We start from the raw sequence: 17,768 nt of genomic DNA, 5'->3' as shown, positions 1-17,768 counted from the left end.
GATGGTCAGCTGGTGAAGATGGAGGTGAACACGGGCGGCTGTCTCACTGGTGTTTAGCAAGAAAAGCTCAGACATGTTGCTCTGCAACCCTTGAAGATGGTGTTACAAACCGACACTGGAGAAGTGGTTCTGTTGAGGGGATGTAATGATGTCACAATGCAATTAAATAAACAGACGGCAGATCTATCCTTGCACAGAGTCAAATGAAATTATCCAGCACTCGAGGGAAGAACTTGGGTGGAAAAGATTGGATTAAATTGGATTAAAATCTCATGACAGATTCTGAATCAGTCCTACCCAAAATCTTGAAGAAACATTTCATTGTCTTCAATGGTGAACTAGGAACCATAAGACGTAGGAGCAGAATGAGGCCACTCGGCCCATCGAGTCTGCTCCACCATTCAATCATGGCTGATATTTTTCTCATCCCCATTCTCCTGCCTTCTCCCCATAACCCCTGATCCCCTTATTAATCAAGAACCTATCTATCTCTGTCTTAAAGGCACTAAATGATTTGGCCTCCACAGCCTTCTGCGGCAAGAGTTCCACAGATTCACCGCCCTCTGGCTGAAGAAATTCCTTATCTCTGTTTTAAAGGATTGTCCCTTTAGTTTGAGATTGTGTCCTCTGGTTCTAGTTTCTCCTACAAGTGGAAACACCCTCTCCACGTCCATTCTATCCAGGCCTCGCAGTATCCTGTAAATTTCAATAAGATCCTCCCTCATCCTTCGAAACTCCATCGAGTACAGACCCAGAGTCTTCAACCGTTCCTCATACGACAAGTTCTTCATTCCAGGGATCATTCTTGTGAACCTCCTCTGGACCCTCTCCAAGGCCAGCACATCCTTCCTTAGATACAGGGCCCAAAACTGCTCACAATACTCCAACGACCAGAACCTTATATAGACTCAGAAGCAAAGAGGATATCTCCGTGAAACTGAAGAACAAGCCAGAAGGGTGAGATGTTTAAAGGCTGCGTCAGTGCCGCAGGCAATCAAACCCAAGGTAGAGGTAGAATTCGAATGGGGGCAGCTTGAACCTGTTAACATGGGTGATTGGGTTACGCCGATTATACCTGTGATGGAAAAAGATGGATCTGTATGTATTTGGCAATTTTAAATTCACTGTTAATGCTGTACTGTGTGCAGAGCAGCCCCCTGTGACCCTGATTGATTACCTATTTTCTGGGTTGGTTGGAGGCCAACACTAAGTAAAAGTAATCTCAGGCAAGCATATCTTCAAATTAGCGTGGGACAGGATTCACAACCGGTATTGATGATTGTGACACACAAGGAGTTATTCTGAGATACATGATGTTACCATTTGGCACCACTGTTATTCCAATAAGCTAGGGATCAAATCCTAAATAGATTAGATGGATCCAGTATTACCTGGATGATTCTCGGTTACTGGGAAGATGAGGAAGAACATTTCCACAACCTGGGTGCCACACTCCAAAAATTAGAAGATTTATGGATTAAGAGTCTGAAAAAACATGTGAATTTTCCAATCTTCAATTGAATATCTGTCACACATCATCCGCAACAAGGGATTGCATAAGTTGCCTTTGAAAGTCAAATCCATTGTCGAGGCATCTCAAAATGTCAAAAAACATCGATCTTTCGTAGGCTTAGTAAATAACTAGGGAAAGTTTGTCTCTAATCTGGCAACTAGAACAATCTACCGTGTCAAAATAAAAAATGGAAATCATAGAATTTACTGTGCAGAAGGAGGCCATTCGGCCCATCGAGTCTGCACTGGCCCTTACAAAGAGCACCCTACTCAAGCCCACGTCTCTACCCTATCCCCGTAACCCAGTAACCCCACTTAACCTTTTTTTCTGGATACTAAGGGCAATTTATCACAGCCAATCCACCTAACCCGCACATCTTTGGACTGTGGGAGGAAACCGGAGCACCCGGAGGAAACCCACGCACACATGGGGAGGATGTGCAGACTCCGCACAGACAGTGACCCAAGCCGGAATCTAACCTGGGACCCTGGAGCTGTGAAGCAATTGTGCTAAAATGGGAGGTCGATGTGAAACCACCTATGTGCAAGTCAAAGGGGCACTGCTCAAGTCAGAAGTCCTGACACGTGTTGTTCAAATTTTACTCCTGCAACTGTCATGTGATACATCACCTTATGGGGTTGGGGCAGTGGTTTCCCACATAATGCCCACTGGTGAAGAGAAGCCGATCGCGCTCGGGTCAAGGACTTTGAACAAAGTCAAAAGTAATTATGCGCAGATCGAGAAAGAAGCTGGAGGAATCATTATTGGAATAAAACGGTTCTACCAATTCCTGTACGAGAGGAAGTTTATTTTATTGACGGACCATTGTCTACGAGCAATGATTTTTGGAACTCGCACCGGGATTCCATCACTGGCAGAGGTGGGCATTGCTCTAGGCAGCACATACCCATGGTCAAGTATCATCAGTCAAACCTTCGTGGGAACACAGATGGATTCTCCCGACGAACCGTACCAAATAGTTCAGCAATAAGCACTGTGTGTGGAAACATTTTCTACTTCAAGCAAGTAGATAACACACCTGTAACCGCAGGACAGGTGAAGATGCAAACCCTAAATAATCCAGTATTGTGCGAGGCCATGGACCTGGTGCTTCAAGGAAAGACTTCAGGAGGAAACCCTGAGTTAAAGCCATATTCCACCCGAAGGCTGGAGTTATCCGCACAGGCAGATTGTGTCCTCTGGGCAATAAAATTCATTGTTCCACCATTATTAAGAAAATGTGTGAAACCAATTAGACAAAGGCCTCTGTGATGTTGTAAGGATGAAGGATTTAGCGAGGAGCAATTTCTGGTGGCCAGAGCTAGATGCCGAAATCGAGGAGAAGGCGGGAATGTGTTTGTCGGCTGCGGAACCAGCTGCCATTAGTACCGTTGCACCTGTGGAAATGGCCAGAAGTACATGTTGATTATACCGACCGTTGGAAGGGCACATGTTTCTCATTCTGTTTGATGCTCACTCGGAATGGCCTGAAGTTGCTAACGTGAAGTCACCGTCATTGGAGAAATCCATTGAGTGATTGGGCGAAATCTTCAGATTCGGATACCCTGAAGAGCTGGTGAGCGATAATGGACCACAGTTCATATCTCAAAGAGTTCATCAACTGCTTGAAGGAGCAGGGAATTCAACACATCCGGCCGCTACATATCCCCTGGCAGAATGTTTTGTACAGACAATGAAACATTTGTTAAACATAACCAGAGAACAAGGATCATTGTCTAAACGTTTGGGTCAATTCCTGCTCGTGTATAGGAATACTGCAAACTCAATACAAGTTTCTCCGGAGTTGCTAATGGTTAGACATCAACTACACACAGCATTGGATTTGCTAAAACCACCCAGGACAAAAATTGTTGGGAGAAAGCAGAATGAGCGGAAGAACAAGGCAAAATTTCGGGTTAATCACCGTGGCAATAAATTATACCACAACTGAAAAGTGAATTCCTGACACCATCTTATCCCAGACACGGCCGGTCTCCTCCACCGTATTAACCCGAGGTGATGTAATATGGAGACGGCAGGCGCATCAACCTTTGACGACAAGAACCAATTCCCCACCGGCAGAACGAACAGAGTCCAAATCCGGCTGTGCCGAGGGACGGTCTGAACTTTCCGAACAACCTGACACTAACCCAACCAGTTGGGGGAAACAGAACTTCAATTGCGAATCAAACGGCGAGTCAACCTCGGATCACTACGGCAACTCCGGTTAGGATAACCACTGACGACACTCACACCAAGCCAAAGACAACAGAGGTTGCAGCAAGTATTGAAAAGCAGATGCTAGAGTTCACCGACCAGCACAGAGAGAATGCCGACCTCCGGGACAGTCACTGTAGCTGATTGATTGCTCGTGTTGCTAATTGTTAACGTTATTATGTTTATTGTGTCGGGGCCTTTGATTTAAAGGGGGAGGAAGTGTTGTGTATTCGTGTTTCCCCAAACAACCCTGTACCTGGACAGAGTGAGGTGGATGCCGGCACAGTGAGAACATTTAAGGAGGAGTTAGAGAGATTTTAAATTGGGTTGTAGGTTCATGGAGAACGGGCAGGATGATGGAGTTAAGGCCAGGCTGAGATCAGCCAGGATCGAATGGCAGAGTGGACTCGATGGGCCACATGGCCGAATTCTGCTCCTGTGTCTTATGATCAGGGGCACATTAAGAGCAATTGTGTGATTGGCCGTTTGCATGAGTCTAACATCGCACATTGTTGTGTTTACATCTTCTAAATGAAGCTTTATGATTTGGTTCAACTTCCAAGTCCTACAGATCGATCTTGAATCCAGTGCCGCCAACTCCTTTAGTGCGCTGGGATGGAGAATATTGGGCCCTGGGATTTAACGGCCGCCTGTCCCATTAATTGCTCCATTATTTTTATATTCTACACACACTGACTCTCACTGGGGTACGGGTCCCACACACACTGACTCTCACTGGGGTACGGGTCCCACACACACTGATTCTCACTGGGGTACGGGTCCCACACACGCTGACTCTCACTGGGGTACGGGTCCCACACACACTGACTTTCACTGGTGAACAGTTCCACATACACTGACTCTCACTGGGGTACGTGTCCCACACACATGACTCTCACTGGTGAACAGTTCCACACACACTGACTCTCACTGGGGTACGGGTCCCACACACGCTGACTCTCACTGGGGTACGGGTCCCACACACACTGACTTTCACTGGTGAACAGTTCCACACACACTGACTCTCACTGGGGTACGGGTCCCACACACGCTGACTCTCACTGGGGTACGTGTCCCACACACACTGACTCTCACTGGTGAACAGTTCCACACACACTGACTCTCACTGGTGAACAGTTCCACACACACTGACTCTCACTGGGGTACGGGTCCCACACACACTGACTCTCATTGGGGTACGGGTCACACACACACTGACTCTCATTGGGGTACGGGTCCCACACACACTGACTCTCACTGGGGTACGGGTCCCACACACACTGACTCTCACTGGGGTACGGGTTCCACACACACTGACTCTCATTGGGGTACGGGTCCCACACACACTGACTCTCACTGGGGTACGGGTCCCACACACACTGACTCTCACTGGGGTACGGGTCCCACACACGCTGACTCTCACTGGGGTACGGGTCCCACACACGCTGACACTCACTGGGGTACGGGTCCCACACACGCTGACACTCACTGGGGTACGGGTCCCACACACACTGACACTCACTGGGGTACGGGTCCCACACACACTGACTCTCACTGGGTTACGGGTCCCACACACACTGACTCTCACTGGGGTATGGGTCCCACACACACTGACTCTCGCTGGGGTACGGGTCCCACACACACTGACTCTTACTGGGGTACGGGTTCCACACACACTGACTCTCACTGGGATACGGGTTCCAAACACACTGACTCACTGGAGTACGGATTCCACACACACTGACTCTCACTGGGGTACGGGTCCCACACACACTGACACTCACTGGGGTACGGGTCCCACACACACTGACTCTCACTGGGTTACGGGTCCCACACACACTGACTCTCACTGGGGTACGGGTCCCACACACACTGACTCTTACTGGGGTACGGGTTCCACACACACTGACTCTCACTGGGATACGAGTTCCAAACACACTGACTCACTGGAGTACGGATTCCACACACACTGACTCTCACTGCGGTACGGGTTCCACACACACTGACTCTCACAGCGGTACGGGTTCCACACACACTGACTCTCACAGCGGTACGGGTTCCACACACACTGACTCTCACTGGGGTACGGGTTCCACACACACTGACTCTCACTGGGGTACTGGTCCCACACACACTGACTCTCACTGGGATACGGGTCCCACACACGCTGACTCTCACTGGGGTACGGGTTCCACACACACTGACTCTCACTGGGGTACAGGTCCCACACACACTGACTCTCACTGGGGTACAGGTCCCACACACACTGACTCTCACTGGGGTACGGGTCCCACACACACTGACTCTCACTGGGGTACGGGTCCCAGACACACTGACTCTCACTGGGGTACGGGTCCCACACACACTGACTCTCACTGGGGTACGGGTCCCACACACACTGACTCTCACTGGGGTACGGGTCCCACGCACACTGACTCTCACTGGGGTATGGGTCCCACACACACTGACTCTCACTGGGATAACAAATATTTGAAGTTGGCGGCCAGGTCTCATTCAGCACAAGGCCAACATATCACATCCTCTGCCTGCACCAGAGAGCTGGGTCCGTGTGGGGGCTCGCAGTAATTTTGGGATGATGTGGGCAGCACGGTAGCAGTGGTTTCACAGCTCCAGGGTCCCGGGTTCGATTCCCGGCTTGGGTCACTGTCTGTGCGGAGTCTGCACGTTCTCCCCCCGTCTGCGTGGGTTTCCTCCGGGTGCTCCGGTTTCCTCCCACAAGTCCCAGAAGACTTGCTGTTCGGTGAATTGGACATTCTGAATTCTCCCTCCGTGTACCCGAACGGGCGCCGGAATGTGGCGACTAGGGGATTTTCACAGTAACTTTATTGCAGTGTTAATGCAAGCCTACTTGGGACACTAATAAAGATTATTATTATCCGATCCCGTCACCTTCTCCGCCTCCATCTTTCCGATCGCCACCTTCACTTCCTCCACCCCCGCCGACTCCTCCAGCCCCGCCTTCTTTGCTTCACCCAACCTCGGGTACTCCACTCCCCCCGGTCTCCCACTCTCCGCTGGCTCTGCCTTATACCAGTTCCTATAAAACTCCTCAAGCACCATGTTAATCCGCTCCAGGGCCAACACCAACTCCCCCGTCCTAACCCAAACCCAAACAATCTCCCTCGCCGCAGCCTGCGAAGCTGACCTGCCTACACGCGACCCTCTTTCTCCCTGCCCTCGTAAACAGTCCCCCTCGCCCTTCTCAACTGATGCACTGCTTTCCCCGTGGACAGCAGGTCAAACATTGTCTGCAGCTCCCTCTTTGCCAGCAGTCCCGGATCTGGGTCCCCCCGTTCCTCCCATCCACTTTCAAAATCTTTTCTATCAGCCGTTGCCATTCCTCCCTAGTTTGCGAAAAAAAGGGACTTTCCTGATGACTTGATCTGATTCAGATTCTGTTTATTGGATTATTCAGCATTTAAATATTTGATAAGGGACTTGGCAAAGTTGTAAAATGTGACATGGAATTGGAGTCGGGAGCTGCTCGACAAGTGTTGTAACAGTTTTATTTAAAAACAAAACCTTTCCAAGTTCTGAGTTGAGTGAATCATCAACTTTCCAACGAACTGCCCCGAGGGTGGGGTCTGAGTGTGTGGCAATTTTTCACTGAATTCAGTCAATCGCAGATTGGTGTTGGAGGGATGGAGCTTGTGAAAGTCTGCTTGTGAATCAGTCCGCTCAATATTCAAATGAATATAATAATGATACAAACCCCACAATGATCTCTTTCTCTGCAGCTTGAGTCCAGGTTTTGTGCATTATTATTTTGGTTCAGTGATGACCTGCACAGGCTGCAGGAAGTGATGTCAGCTTGGAAGCTGCAAAAAGACAGATTTTGCTGATTTTAAAATGTGGAACTTTGGGAGTGAGTTTGTCCATTTTTGCTGCTTTGATCACCACCCAGAACTGAGACTTTCTCCCCAGGTTTCCCCATAATTTTAACTGGTGCTTGATGAGCCTGGTCAGAGGGATTGGTGGGAGTGGGGGTATTTGTCAGTGGGGGATTGGTGACAGTCATGGGGGGGGGGGCGATCGTTGCAATGGGGAAAATTGGATTTTGAATGTTTCTGGCGCCATCCTGTGGACAGAGATTCCTGATCAGCCCATTACCCAAAATCATTTCAAAACCCAATCCTGGATAACATGGCAATTCTTGATGAAAGGTCATTGATTTGAAACATTTTATCTGTTTCTCTGTCCACCAATGTTGCCTGACCAGATACCAGCCCTTTCAGTGTCAGTCTTTCTCTGCCCTATTCTGCTTTTTGCCACCCCCACATTTTCCCACAGTAAGTAACATTCGCAATGAACAAGTGGCAGGCAGTGACCATCTACAAGAGATAATTCAACCAACTTTCCTTGACATTCACGTTACCATCACTGAATCTCTTACGATCACCATCCTTACCATTAACCACAAACTGAACTAGACTAATCATATAAATTTCCCCACTATCGAATGCAGGCTAATTGGTCTATAATTCCCTGTTTTCTCTCTATCTCCCTTTTTAAGTAGGAATGTTGCCTCCCTGGTGCTAGGGTCAAGGATGTCTTGGAGCGGGTACAGGATATTCTGGAGGGGGAGGGGGCGGGTGAACAGCCAGTGGTCGTGGTACATATCGGTACAAACGACACAGGTTAAAAAAAAGCGATGAGGTCCTAAAGGCAGAATGCAGGGAGCTAGGAAGGAAGTTAAGAAATTGGACCTCGAAGGTAGTGATCTCAGGATTACTCCCAGTGCCACGTGCTAGTCAGAGTGGAAATGACAGGATATATAGGATGAATACGTGGCTGAAGAGATGGTGTCAGGGGGAGGGTTTCAGATTCCTGGGGCATTGGGACCGGTTCTGGGGGAGGTGGAACCTGTACAAACTGGACAGGTTACACCTGGGCAGGACTGGAACTGATGTCCTGGGGGGACTATTTGCTAGAACAGTTGGGGAGGGTTTAAACTAATATGCCAGGGGGATGGGAACCTATACAAGGAGTCAGAGAAAGAAATGTCAATATGTTAAAGTGCGAAAATTACAAATGCTTCAATAAAATATTTTTTTAAAAAAAATTTTAAATACCAGAACTTGGGAACGTACGGAAAGAGGTTCCCTTTTAAGACCGAGATGAGGAGAATTTTTTTCTCAGAGGATGATTAAATTATGAAATTCTCCAGAAGGTAGTACAGGTGGGTCATTGAATCTACTCAAAGCTGACTTTGACAGATTTTTGACCTGTGTTATGGGGGGAGACAGGAGAGTCGAGTGGAGGTCATAATCAAATCAACCGTGATCTTATTGAATGGCGGAGCAAGTTTGAAGGGCCGAATGGCCTCCTGCTCCTAAGTGCTAGTCCTTAAGCATTGCCTCCCTTCCATCACCAGTGACAGTAGCCACCATGTGTACCATCTACAACTCAGCAAGACTCCTTCCAAGCTCTCTTAACCCTCTTAAGGTGGCACGGTTACACAGTGGGTAGCACTGTTGCTTCACAGTGCCAGGGTCCCAGGTTCAATTCTTGGCTTGGGTCACTGTCTGTGCGGCGTCTGCATGTTCTCCCTGTGTCTGCGTGGGTTTCCTCCGGATGCTCTGGTTTCATCCGGATGCTCTGGTTTCATCCGGATGCTCTAGTTTCATCCCACAAGTCCCTAAAGACGTGCTTGTTAGGTGAATTGGACATTCTGAATTCTCCCTCTCTGTACCCAAACAGGTGCCGGAATGTGGCGACTCGGGGCTTTTCACAGTAACTTCATTGCAATGTTAATGTAAGCCTACTTGTGACACTAATAAAGATTATCACCTTGAAGGGGACAAGAGCAACTGATACCTGGGAACCCCACCACCTGGAGGTTCCCCTCCAAGTCACTCACTACCCTGACTTGGAAATATATCGCTGTTCCTTCACTGTCACTGGGTCAAAATATTGGAACTCCCTCACTAACAGCACAGTGGGTGTACCTACACCACACAGGACTGCAGCGGTTCAGGAAGGCAGCTCTCCACCACCTTCTGAAGGGCAATAAATACTGGCCTAACCAGCGATTCCCACATCACATGAAAGAATTTAAAAGGCAATATTTTTCTCTCCCCACCCCTTTTCCCAGGATGTGAAGATTATCCGTTCTCTGATTCTGGGAGAGTTGGAACGAGGTCAGAAACAGTTCCAGGGGTTGTGTTTCATCACCAGGCTTCACAAGAATGAAATTATTCCGAGTGAATCAATGGCCAAACTACGACAGGTGAGATGTGGACATCCAGAATGGAGCTTCCGGAAACTTCTTGTCTCCTCCTTTTCTTCTTCAGTCTCCTCTCTGAACTCCCCTTATTGGCAGATTTGAGCTGTGATGTGTTGTGTCGTTCCAACAACAGCTTGTGTCTACACACCATCTTTAACATCATAAACATCCCAAGGTGCTTCAGAAAGCAAAATTAGACAAATCACAGAAAGCTATAATAGGGCAGATAAAGATCTGGTTAGGGTGCATCTTAAAGGATGAAAGATAGATTGGGAGGTTTAGAAGAATTCCTGAGCTCCGGGCCAGACTGAAGGCATGGCTTTACTGGGGGAATGATTCAAATTTGGGAATGCTCAAGTGGCCGGAATTCGAGGAGTACAGAAATTTTGGAGGGTTGCAGGAAATTACAGAGATAGGGAGGGGTGAGGGCCTGGGGGAGTTTACAAACCAGGATGATGCGACCATCAATTCACTCGAAGACACGTGGAGAAGTAAACCGTGGTTTTAATCAGCTTAGAACTGAGCCTGCCTGTGACCGGTACAACACTGAAGGCGGCCCCGCAGGTCGGCAGCTCTTATACTTCCTGTAAAGGGGGTGGAGCCAGGGCGGAGCCCGTACATGCCCTAACAGATCCCCTGTGGGTGAAGCCACACAATGGCCCATAGGTAGAGACCACAGGGTTAATAACATAACACAGTGCACTGGTGAATTATCAGTAATTTTACATTCACCACATTCACCCCCTGTTTAAAATTGAAGTCCGGCGAGGGTGACGGGCTCATAGATTCAGTCGGTCCGGTGCCCGGATCGTACGTTGCGACCGCCGAAGCACTGGTGTTGCAGCCGTTTTGGGTGGCTGTGGAAGTGGGCCTGGAGCAGGCACAGGCGTGGACTCCGGGAGCGGCTCTTCCGGAGCTTCATTCCTGTGGACCGGTGCGGTGGGTGGGAGGGAGCACGGGAACCATAAAGGAGTGGGGGCGCTGAACATGGGAGGTTGGATAGGGGTATGAGCGCTGAACATTGGAGGTTGGACGGGACATAGTGTGGGGGATGCAGTAGTGGGAGTGGTGTTGGAGCCTGCGGGCGCCAGGTCCCGGAGGGAGACGGTATCTTGCCGGCCATCGGGGTGTTCGACGTACGCATAGTGTGGGTTGGAGTGCAGGAGCTGGACCCTCTCTACCAGGGGGTCGGTCTTATGGCTCCGAACATGTTTTCGGAGGAAGACTGGACCCGGTGTCATCAGCCAGGGCGGAAGCGAGGCCCGTGAGGTAGCTCCCCTAGGGAAAACAAACAAACGGTCATGAGGAGTCTGGTTTGTGGCCGTGCAAAGGAGGGTCCTAATAGAGTGGAACGCATCGGGGAGGACCTCCTGCCAGTGCGAAACTGGGAGATTCCTGGACCGTAGGGTCAGTAGGACGGTCTTCCAGACCGTCACGTTCTCCCTCTCCACCTGCCCGTTTCCCCTGGGGTTATAACTGGTAGTCCTGCTCGAGGCGATGCCCTTACTGAGCAGGTACTGATGCAGTTCGTCGCTCATGAACGACGAGCCCCTGTTGCTGTGGACATAGCTGGGGAAACCGAACAGGGTGAAGACACTATGCAGGGCTTCAATGACTGGGGGTGGTCATATCGGGGCAGGGGATGGCAAAGGGGAAGCGGGAGAACTCATTTATGATGTTAAGGAAGTACGTGTTGCGGTTATTGGAGGGGAGGGGCCCTTTGAAATCGATACTGAGGCGCTCAAAGGGCCGGGATGCCTTTACCAGGTGGGCCTTCTCTGGTCGATAGAAGTGCGGTTTACACTCCGCACAGATTTGGCAGTCCCTGGTCATGGCTCTGACCTCCTCGGTGGAGTAGGGCAGGTTGCGGGCCTTGATATAGTGGATAAGCCGTGTGACCCCCGGGTGGCAGAGGTCATTGTGGATAGCACGTAGTCGGTCATCTTGCGCGCTGGCGCATGTGCCGCGGGACAGGGCATCTGGGGGTTCGTTGAGCTTCCCAGGACGATATACTATATCGTAATTATAGGTGGAGAGTTCGATTCTCCACCTCAACATCTTATCATTCTTGATTTTCCCCCACTGCGTATTATTAAACATGAAGGCTACCGATCGTTGGTCGGTGACGAGGGTAAACCTCCTACCAGTGAGGTAGTGCCTCCAGTGCTGCACGGCTTCTACGATGGCTTGGGCTTCTTTTTCGACTGAGTGTCGAATTTCTGAGGTGGTGAGGGTGCGGGAAAAAAACGCCACCGGTCTGCCTGCCTGATTGAGGGTCACGGCGAGAGCGACCTCTGAGGCGTCGCTCTCCACCTGGAAGGGGACGGACTCGTCCACCGCGCGCATCGCCGCTTTGGCGATGTCCGCCTTGATGCAGTTGTAGGTCTGGCGGGCCTCGGCTGCCAGTGGAAAGAGGGTGGCCTTAAATAGTGGGCGGGCTTTGTCCGCATACTGGGGGACCCACCGGGCGTAAAGGAGAAAAATCCAAGGCACCTCTTCAGGGCCTTGGGACAGTGAGGGAGAGGGAGTTATAGGAGGGGGTGCATATGGTCAGGGTCGGGCCCTAGGACCCCGTTTTCCACGACGTAGCCGAGGATGGCTAGCCTGGTTGTGCGGAAAACGCATTTCTCCTAGTTGTAGGGGAGGTTGAGTTTTTGGGCGGTTTGGAGAAATCGGTGGAGGTTGGCGTCGTGGTCCTGCTGATCATGGCCGCAGATGGTTACATTGTCCAAGTACGGAAATGTGGCCTGCAGCCCGTACCGGTCCACCATTCGGTCCATTGCTCGTTGGAACACCGAAACCCCGTTCGTGACGCCAAAGGGGACCCAGAGGAAATGGAAAAGGCGGCCGTCTGCCTCGAACGCCGTGTAGTGGCGGTCCTCTGGGCAGATTGGGAGCTGGTGATATGCAGACTTCAGATCCACCGTGGAGAACAAGCGGTAGTGCGCGATCTGATTGACCATGTCTGCAATCCGGGGAAGGGGGTACGCATCGAGTTGCATAAACCGGTTAATGGTCTGGCTGTAATCAACCACCATCCGGAACTTTTGGGGCTATTGCTGGCCTCTGTGACCCCCTCCCGCAAGAGACGCTGGACCTCGGACCTAATGAACCTGTCCTGCATACTATACCGCCTGCTTCTGGTGGCTACTGGCTTGCAATCGGCGGTGAGGTTTGGGAGGGGGGGGGTAGATTTTTAGGGTCGCGAGGCTGCATATAGTTAGCGGGGGCAGGGGCCCCTCGAACTTAACAGTTAGGCTCCTGAGGTTGCTCTGGAAGTCGAGTCCCGAAAGGAGAGGAGCGCAGAGGTCTGGGAACACATATAGTTGAAAATTAGCGTACTCAGCGCCCTGTATCGCTAGGGTTGCAGTAGTGCACCCTTGGATTTGCACCGAGTGTGACCCAGAGGCGAGGGAGATACTTTGTCGCGTCGGGAATATTGGGAGCGAGCAGCGTCTTACCATGTCCGGGTGAATGAAGCTCTCTGTGCTCCCGGAGTCGAAAAGGCAAGGTGCCTCGTACCCGTTAACCCGGACGACCATCATGGAGCTCCGGAGGTGCTTAGGTCACGACTGGTCCAGGGTGACCACGCTGAGGTGTGGGTAACCGGCGGCGTGATCAGAAGTGCTGGGGTGGCCCCGCGATGGCTGTCTGTGTAGGTCGTACGCGTTGAGCGGCGTAGCAGATGGCGTCCAAGATGGCGGCCCCCATGGATCACACGTGGCCGGCCGCGTGGGGGAGGGTGGCCAAGATGGCGGCCCCCATGAGTCGCACATGTTGTGCGGAGGCGGAGTCGGCAGACACGCTGCCACATTGCGGGGTCTGCGGGCCTGTGGGTCTGTGGATCGGGTCTGTGAGTTCGAGTTCTTAGACCTGGCCAGGCAGACCTTGGCGAAGTGTCCTTTTCGCCCGCAGCTGCTGCAGTTCGCGTTGCGGGCCGGGCAGTGCAGTCGGGGGTGTTGGGACTGGCCGCAAAAGTAGCAGGGTAGCGCCCCATGATGGGCGGGTGGCCGCGCGGCACAGGCCTGGGGTAGTCTCTGGTCGGGGGCCCACGAGGGGGTCGCGTGATCGGCTGGGAACGCAGTCAGGCTCTGAAAAGTGACCTCCAGAGAGGTAGCTAGTTTTACCGTGTCGTCCAGGTCCTGGGCCCCTTTTTCGAGCAGGCGCTGTCTCACATCGTTCGATCGGACCCCCGCCATGTAAACGTCTCGGACGGCGAGCTCCATGTACTGAGTGGCCGTAACGGCCTGATAGTTGCAGTTGCGCGCGAGGGCTTTGAGGTCGCGTAGGTAATCATCTAGCGACTCCCCGGGGCGCTGGCGGCGAGTGGTGAAGACGTGTCGCGCGTAGACCCCGTTCACAGGCCGCACATAGAGGCGTTCGAGTAGTGCGAGAGCCTCTGTGTAGGAAACGGCTTCGTCGAGCTGGACAGAAATGCGATGGCTCACCCGTGCGTGGAGGAGGCTCAGCTTCTGTTCGTCAGTGACGGATGGTGTAGCCGACGCAGCGAGATAGGCCTTGAAGCATCGAAGCCAACGTGAAAAAATTTATTTCGCCTCCGCGGCCTGTGGATCGAGTTCCAGTCTGTCAGGTTTGAGGGCTGATTCCATAGTTGTATTTTAAGCTGATTAAATTGATTCGACCATCAATTCACTCGAAGACACGTGGAGACGTAAACACGGTTTTAATCAGCTTAGAACTGAGCCTGCCTGTGACCGGTACAACACTGAAGGCGGCCCCGCAGGTCAGCAGCTCTTATACTTCCTGTAAAGGGGATGGAGCCATGGGTGGAGCCCGTACATGTCCCAACATATCCCCTGTGGGTGAAGCCACACAATGGCCCATTGGTGGAGCCCACAGGGTTAATAACGTAACACAGTGCGCTGGTGAATTATCAGTAATTATACATTCACCACACAGGATGAGACGGTGTTACTTGACCACGAGCCGGTGTAGATAAGTGAGAGGATGATAAGGAATGGGACTTTGTGCGAGTTATTGCCCAGGCAGCAGAGTTTTTAATTACGTTCAGAGGGTGGAATGTGGGAGAACAACAGGAAGGTGTTAGAATAGGTGTGTTTGCAACAGTGCTTCTCACACGTACTGTTTGCAGAACTTCTTTTCAAAAGGTTTAGTAATAACAGACATAGTCCTGTGAGAAGAGGAACAGGGAGTGGATGTGAGAGGAGCTGCACCTCCCATATTCCACCTTGTGTAAACCGGAGATCATTCTAAACTCCCCTGTCCCAGTCTCAGGTCCTGTTCCCCTATTACCCCTGTGTTCACTGATCTACACAAAATGTCTTGATTTTAGTTTTTCGCTTCCTTCCCTCCCTATCTCTGGAATCTCCTGCAGCCTCTCAATACTCCGAGATCCACATCCCTCCCTATCTCTGGAATCTCCTGCAGCCTCTCAATACTCCGATTTCCACATCCCTCCCTATCTCTGGAATCTCCTGCAGCCTCTCAATACTCCGAGATCTCTGCACTCATCTAATTCTAGCTTCTTGAGCATCTCCCATTTTCATCAGGCCTTCAGTTCCCTGAGCCTCAAGCTTTGGAATTCCCCCTCTAAACCTCTCCAACTCTCTTCCTTTGCGTTTCCCCTCTCAGAACCTTCCTACAACCCCTTTAACCAAGCTTTTCAAAATGTTATACAGCTGATGTCACATTTTATTTTATACTGTGAAGCCCTCAGGAGGTTTCATTCTGTTAAAGGTGTTTTATAAAGTCTTTATAAAGAGGAACAGACCTCTTCATTCACCTGAGGAAGGAGCAGCGCTCCGAAAGCTAGTGACATCGAAACAAACCTGTTGGACTTTAACCTGGTGTAAGACTTCATACTGTGCTCACCCCAGTCCATCGCCGGCATCTCCACATTGTGTTTTATAAAGATAAGGGACTGGAATCTCCGCAGCCCCGTACCAAAATCGTGTTGGCGGAGAATTCACTTTTATGCCCGAATCGGGCCCGGCACCACTGCCGGGGACTTCAACAAGGCCAAGAGCGTACTGCCAAAATTCCACCAGCACATCTCCTGTCCCACCAAGGGCGACAACACTCTTGACCACTGCTACTCAAAAATCATGGGTGCATCCCCTGACCGCACTTTGGGAAATCAGACCATAAGACGGTGCTCCTTCTCCCGGCATACAAGCAGAAACTCAAGCGGGAGAATCCAGCTAAGAAGGTTGTGCAGTGCTGGTCCGAGGAGACAGAAGAGCTTTTACGTGACTGCTTAGGGACAGTGGACTGGTCCATATTTAAGAATTCTGCGACCAACTTAAATGAGTATGCCACCACCGTCACAGACTTCATCATCAAATGTGTGGACGACTGCGTGCCAAAGAAAGCAGTACGTGCGTTCCCCAACCGGAAACCATGGCTCAATCGCGAGATTGACTCCCTACTGAAGGACGGGTCTGAAGCATTCAAGTCGGGTGACCCTGACCTATACAAGAACTGGATACAGAACTGGCTAGGCCATAGAAAGCAGAGAGTAGCAATGGAAGGGTGCTTTTCTGATTGGAGGGCTGTGACTAGTGGTGTTCCACAGGGATCAGTGCTGAGACCTTTGCTCTTTGTAGTATATATAAATGATTTGGAGGAAAATGTAACTGGTCTGATTAGTAAGTTTGCAGACGACACAAAGGTTGGTGGAATTGCGGATAGCGATGAGGACTGTCTGAGGATACAGCAGGATTTAGATTGTTTGGAGACTTGGGCGGAGAGATGGCAGATGGAGTTTAATCCGGACAAATGTAAGGTAATGCATTTTGGAAGGTCTAATGCAGGTAGGGAATATACAGTGAATGGTAGAACCCTCAAGAGTATTGACAGTCCGAGAGATCCAGGTGCACAGGTCCACAGTTCACTGAAAGGGGCAACACAGGTGGAGAAGGTAGTCAAGAAGGCATACGGCATGCTTGCCTTCATTGGCCGGGGCATTGAGTATAAGAATTGGCAAGTCATGTTGCAGCTGTATAAAACCTTAGTTAGGCCACACCTAAGTGGAGTATGTTGTTTAATTCTGGTCGCCACACTACCAGAAGGATGTGGAGGCTTTAGAGAGGGTGCAGAAGAGATTTACCAGAATATTGCCTGGTATGGAGGGCATTAGCTATGAGGAGCGGTTGAATAAACTCGGTTTGTTCTCACTGGAACGATGGAAGTTGAGGGGGGACCTGATAGAGGCCTGTTCCTGTGCTGTACTTTTCTTTGTAAGAAGCCTTACACCAGGTTAAAGTCCAACAGGTTTGTTTCAAACACTAGCTTTCGGAGCGCTGCTCCTTCCTCGGGTGAGCAGCGCTCCGAAAGCTAGTGTTTGAAACAAACCTGCTGGACTTTAACCTGGTGTAAGGCTTCTTACTGTGCTCACCCCAGTCCAACGCTGGCATCTCCACATCGTACTTTTCTTTGAAATCCAGGTACGACCTCCGCAAAGCCATCCGAGATGCCAACAGAGAATAGCAGACCAAGCTAGAGTCAGAGACTAGCGTTGCAGACTCTCGGCGATTGTGGCAAGGCCTAAACAACATAACGGGCTACAGAGCGAAGCTGAGCAGTACCTCCAGGAGCAGTGCACCCCTCCCCGATGAACTCAATGCATTCTATGCTTGGTTCGAGCGGGAAACCAACGATCTGCTGTCAAGTGCCCCAGCAGCCCATAACATACCCATACCCACCATCACGGGTGGGCAGGACAGTAGCACAAGTGGATAGCACTGTGGCTTCTCAGTGCCAGGATCCCTGGTTCGATTTCCCGCTGGGTCACTCTGTGCGGGGTCTGCA

The 17,768-nt window shown here is 50.8% G+C and overlaps 1 protein-coding gene across 1 annotated transcript in view; it reads left to right on the top strand.

Annotated features, from left to right (window-relative positions):
- Positions 1-17,768, top strand: part of LOC140398085 (out at first protein homolog) — a 40,523-nt gene that overhangs the window by 11,289 nt on the left and 11,466 nt on the right. The window contains exon 2 of the mRNA XM_072486300.1: positions 9,846-9,980. Coding sequence (XP_072342401.1) covers positions 9,846-9,980 — 135 coding nt within the window. The remainder of the gene's footprint in view (positions 1-9,845; positions 9,981-17,768) is intronic.

This window comes from Scyliorhinus torazame, chromosome 21 (genome assembly GCF_047496885.1).
Source record: "Scyliorhinus torazame isolate Kashiwa2021f chromosome 21, sScyTor2.1, whole genome shotgun sequence".
Classification (NCBI taxonomy): domain Eukaryota; kingdom Metazoa; phylum Chordata; class Chondrichthyes; order Carcharhiniformes; family Scyliorhinidae; genus Scyliorhinus; species Scyliorhinus torazame.
The sequence above is the reverse complement of the archived record's forward strand: the minus strand, read 5'-3'. Positions and strand labels throughout refer to the sequence as shown.